Source organism: Mizuhopecten yessoensis, unplaced genomic scaffold (genome assembly GCF_002113885.1).
Source record: "Mizuhopecten yessoensis strain PY_sf001 unplaced genomic scaffold, ASM211388v2 hete_36173264, whole genome shotgun sequence".
Lineage (NCBI taxonomy): Eukaryota > Metazoa > Mollusca > Bivalvia > Pectinida > Pectinidae > Mizuhopecten > Mizuhopecten yessoensis.
Genome location: NW_018485401.1, coordinates 659 through 5,110, shown reverse-complemented (window position 1 = coordinate 5,110; position 4,452 = coordinate 659). Strand labels below are relative to the sequence as shown.

Here is a 4,452-nt window from a genome sequence, read left to right as displayed (position 1 = left end):
TGACATATTCCAGGGGTGCAGAGAGCGAAAGTGAGTGAAACCCCTAGATATTGAGGATGTGTTAAACTTGACTTGTCAGATAATTTACTTAATTTTTCTTTCTGTAGTATGGGTTTGGGTTCGGAAAGGACAAACCTGCCAACTTTCAACCGTTGATCACCTCTGGAGGATTCGTGACCTTCCAACTTGTCAAAGCTTATACGGGACAAGCTGACTACAACATCAAGTGTCACATCATAAGTATTCCAGGTAAAGAAGCAGCATTGTTCTCAAACTTCCCAAAACTCAATTTTAACCCATCATTATAAAATCATAAATCTTGTATGTTTTACTGTATTCCCTGTAATTAGCGCCCCTCCCTTTTTCAGGGCACTTTGAAGCGATATCGGCCCCATTTTCCCAAACACCCTTCATTCGGGCCCTCTTCTGTTAACAAAATATAGTACTAAATATACTTTTATATCAGACACTCACCTTGCAGTCTGACAAAACAGTTTTCCAGTGTTTTAGATAAAAAAAAAGAGAGCAATGTTGAAGTTTTTCCTTGGGAAAATGTTGACTGTGCAGTTATGGCTGCGCCTTTACAGCCAATTTTTTCTTATCTTAATAAGCGCCCCATTCACCCAATTTTTCCAAGCGACATGGGCACTAATTATGGCAAATACAGTACTCTATTTATGTCAAGTAAGATGGCATGGCGATGATATTATTATATTCTGGTATACTGTATGCCAGCAATTTACCTTTCACCCTCCAGATTTTTTGGCGAATTAATCATTATTGTAGATGCAAGTGCACTGCATACCCTTATAGTAAATAAATATAAAGGACGAAATTTACACTTAATGATTATTGATTATAGGTGGAGGGTAAATTTTGTCTGAGCGAAAGTTTCGGGATATATACAGTATATCTTTGTCTGTGAAAAGAATGCTATCATTTGATTTCAATCATGGAAAAATATAAACATCATTATTGCAAGAGTTTTCTTTCAAGAAGTTTAACACTCAATTAACTTTACAGGATCTCAAACAAGTAACCTGAATTGAAATTGATATAATGAAAATAACACTGATTTAGGAAATGCAAATGAGTCATACAAATATTTGTCCATGGTAACAGGTGATGTCAGCGTCATTGACGAGTGCCCAGGTGGAGAGGGACCTGGGTGTAACTACTATTTCTATCAGTCTCCCGTCACCAAGGAAATCATCCTTGGGATTGTTGGTGGAGTGTTTGGACTCATTCTCTTCGTCATCGCTCCCATCGTCATCATCTGCTGCTATCGTAAATCCAAAGGAGTGAATCGACGATGGGATGAGTTCAAACTCGGCCAGACTAACACAGCGGCAAACATCAGCACCAGCAAGGGTAGCGTGCGGGCCACTTCACATGACACGAAGTCCAAACTGTGGGCCTCACAGAGCTCTAAAATGGGTCTATCCAGCGTAAACAAACCTTACCGTAGCAGGGGCAGGCTAAGTGAGGATGACGATAGTGTTTTTGATGGTGAGTAATATTTTATATATGTTTGGTGCAATGTAATTTGTTCAAACATGAATAATTATGTAATAAAAACATTAGGTTTGAGTTGTTGGGTTCTTTTTTGGTGGGGCGGGGATTAAGATTTTATGAACAATACAATCTTGTCATTCCATTGAGTCAGAGTGGCAAGTATAAGTAGTGCTTTTAGATATAGGTCTAGATATGTAATCTATAAAGCATAGAAAAGCAAATTGAAAATTGCAGTCCCCAAACACTCTTTTGGACTTCTGAAGTTATTTCCTAGATCAATATATTACTTTGAACATTTCTTACTTATAAATATTTAGATAGCTGAATACGTTAGACGCTTGTTTTTAATCTTCTGGAAAATAGCTCGCTTGTTTTTTATCTTCTGGAAAATAGCTAAGTAATGAGATGGAAAATGTTCTCTTAAGATAAGCAGCCTATCCATTTGAAATTGCAAAATCACCTGTTAAAATTAACTAGAACAATTAATTAAGCATTGCTATTCAAATTCTGTAAAACTCCTCAATGGATATTATCTACATCTTATTTCAGATGGTCCTCCCAGAAGCCACCCACCTCCACCTCCGCCCTACGAGCGTTACGACAAGTCAACGCGACATAATAGGGATGATCACGATAGTCGCAACCGGAGACGTGATCGTTACGATAGCAGAGATGAGGACTATGATAGAAAAGACAGGCGCTATAGAGACAGGAATGACGACAGATTTGACCGACGGAATCGGAGAGAAATTGACAGAGAACGAAGAGACTCTTCTCCAAGACGTTCTCTTTACTCTGACTCTAACTCTGAAATGGAGTCGTCGTTTGTACAGGCAGAAGATGATCATCCACAGGAGAAATTTGTGGAGCGGATCATCAAGCCTAGTGTGAAACCCAAAGCAAAAGCCAAAACTAAGAAGCCAGTGGAAGAGGACGTTTATGATGAACTGAGTGAGGATGTAGAGGCACTCAGAGACAGCAGTGTTCAGTGTGGGCCATCCGACGAGGAGAACGAATCAAATACGGAGACCACTGATGATGATACATCAGAAACTGAGTCAGACTCAGAAGATGAGAAAAAGAAAATCGATCCAAGAACTGCTTTATATTCAAAACCAAGTAAAAAAGGGAAAAATAGAAATGGTGAGGCCAAACAGCCTCCTCAGCAGCCACCGCAGCAGCCTCAGTTTGGTGTGGCTGCCTACCCGCCAGGTCCAGTCATGGCTGGGACAAATATGGGACAACCTATGATTGGCCATCCAATGATCGGTCACCCTATGGCTACAACCAGGCCTCCAATCCCAGGTGTTATTGTGAGACCAGTAACACAGCCACAGTTTGCTACAGGTCACTACCCTCCCGTAATGCGACCAGGAGTTCCCATACAGCCTGGCCCAATGCAGTTCAGACCAGTTCAGCCTCCAAACCAGGCAGGAGCTAGGCTGCCCCATGTACAAGTCCCACAACAGTCCCATCCTTCTCAGCATCGTGCGGCTTCCAATCCACCCCAAGATCCACCCCTGTTTTCATACCTGGTCCAGCGAGGGTACACAGGTAGATATTCTCCGGCCAGTTCAGGAACAGGGATTAGCAGTGACGCCCACGTGATCAATCTCACTGATGACTCTGATGGTGCAGCTAACCTTCCGAGTGGTGTGGACCTCATGAAGAGGACCACAGATGTATAATGTTCGGTGAGCGGATAGAAAGTGCTGCCTTTATAATAAATGAACTGTCATTTTCTTTTTATGATGCAATGTGGCATGATTTAACTTTTTCACGCCTGAAGACACATTTGAACTCTTCTGGTTCAAAGGTTGAAATAGTTCATTTTAAAATTCCAGGGGTGAATGAGTTGAAAGATAAATTTGAAACTAATTAACAGCTGCATGAAGATTGTGTAAGAAAGCTGTAAGATACATTTATATAGACTTGAAATTTTGTTTGCTCAGAAAATTATTTGCCAATTATATGTAAACAAATTGATTGATAAGGAATAATTGTAGTAATTATTTATACCTGGAGATAATAGTAATTTGTCAATTTCATCATTGCTAGTATTAAGTACATGTCATATATTTTAATCTCATGAGCAAGTAAAGTAACCAGTGTCATTCCTGTTTATACTTAGGCCTTGCAATATTTTAGAAGAGTGTTCATTTGTATATAGGATGTATACTGGTCTAGTAGTGACTGCAGTACATTGTTATACAGTGTGTACATGGGAACCCTGTTGATTTCATGTAATTTTTCTGGGCATACCATGGCCAGTATGATTACAGATGCATATTTGTAAAAACGGAAATTTTAAATCTTTCTTTCATAATACATTGTCTGTAAAACAGACAGGGAATATAATTTATTATGTAGTCATAAATTGAGATATTTAACCTTAACCTATGACCTCTAAAATATAATAAGATACTTCTGAGATATCTTGTACAGAAGCTGTGTACTGACCCATGCATGGATGTATGCATCCATACAAAGCGATTACTACAAGGTGCATGTATATATTCATTATAGATTAAGCCATTCTTTCAAAATATTCAGTTTGCTAAGAATATTAATAAAATATGATTCCCAAAAAACTACCTGGTACATATATAGTATAATGTATATTATACATACACCAGGTACTCAATACAGTGTATTGTTCAAAATAAAATAATAAGTTATATAAGATTTGAAATGTATAAATACCGGTACATATTTGGTGTTACATTGTATCACAGAAAATCAAATTTTCTTGACATACTTTTTTTTTTTAAAACATTTGACAATTGAGTGTTGAAGACGGGTTTTTTTTATCCAAACTCTTTAACATCTTTTTCACTGCAGACTTTTTCTTCCGGGCAAATAATCATGTTTCCGTTACGGCCTTCAAAGATGCAATTTCTTAAATATTGGTTCATCAGTAATTATAGTAATTGGATA

General features: G+C 38.2%; 1 protein-coding gene across 1 annotated transcript; it reads left to right on the top strand.

Moving 5' to 3' along the window:
- Positions 1-107: 107 nt before the first annotated feature.
- Positions 108-4,246, top strand: LOC110444785 (mediator of RNA polymerase II transcription subunit 1.1-like; the record flags this gene model as incomplete). The annotated part of the gene is made up of 3 exons (XM_021489144.1): positions 108-249; positions 1,123-1,509; positions 2,065-4,246. Coding segments are annotated over 3 exons (1,668 nt in total), but the record flags the coding sequence as incomplete, so codon positions are not given.
- Between the last annotated feature and the right edge of the window lie 206 nt (positions 4,247-4,452).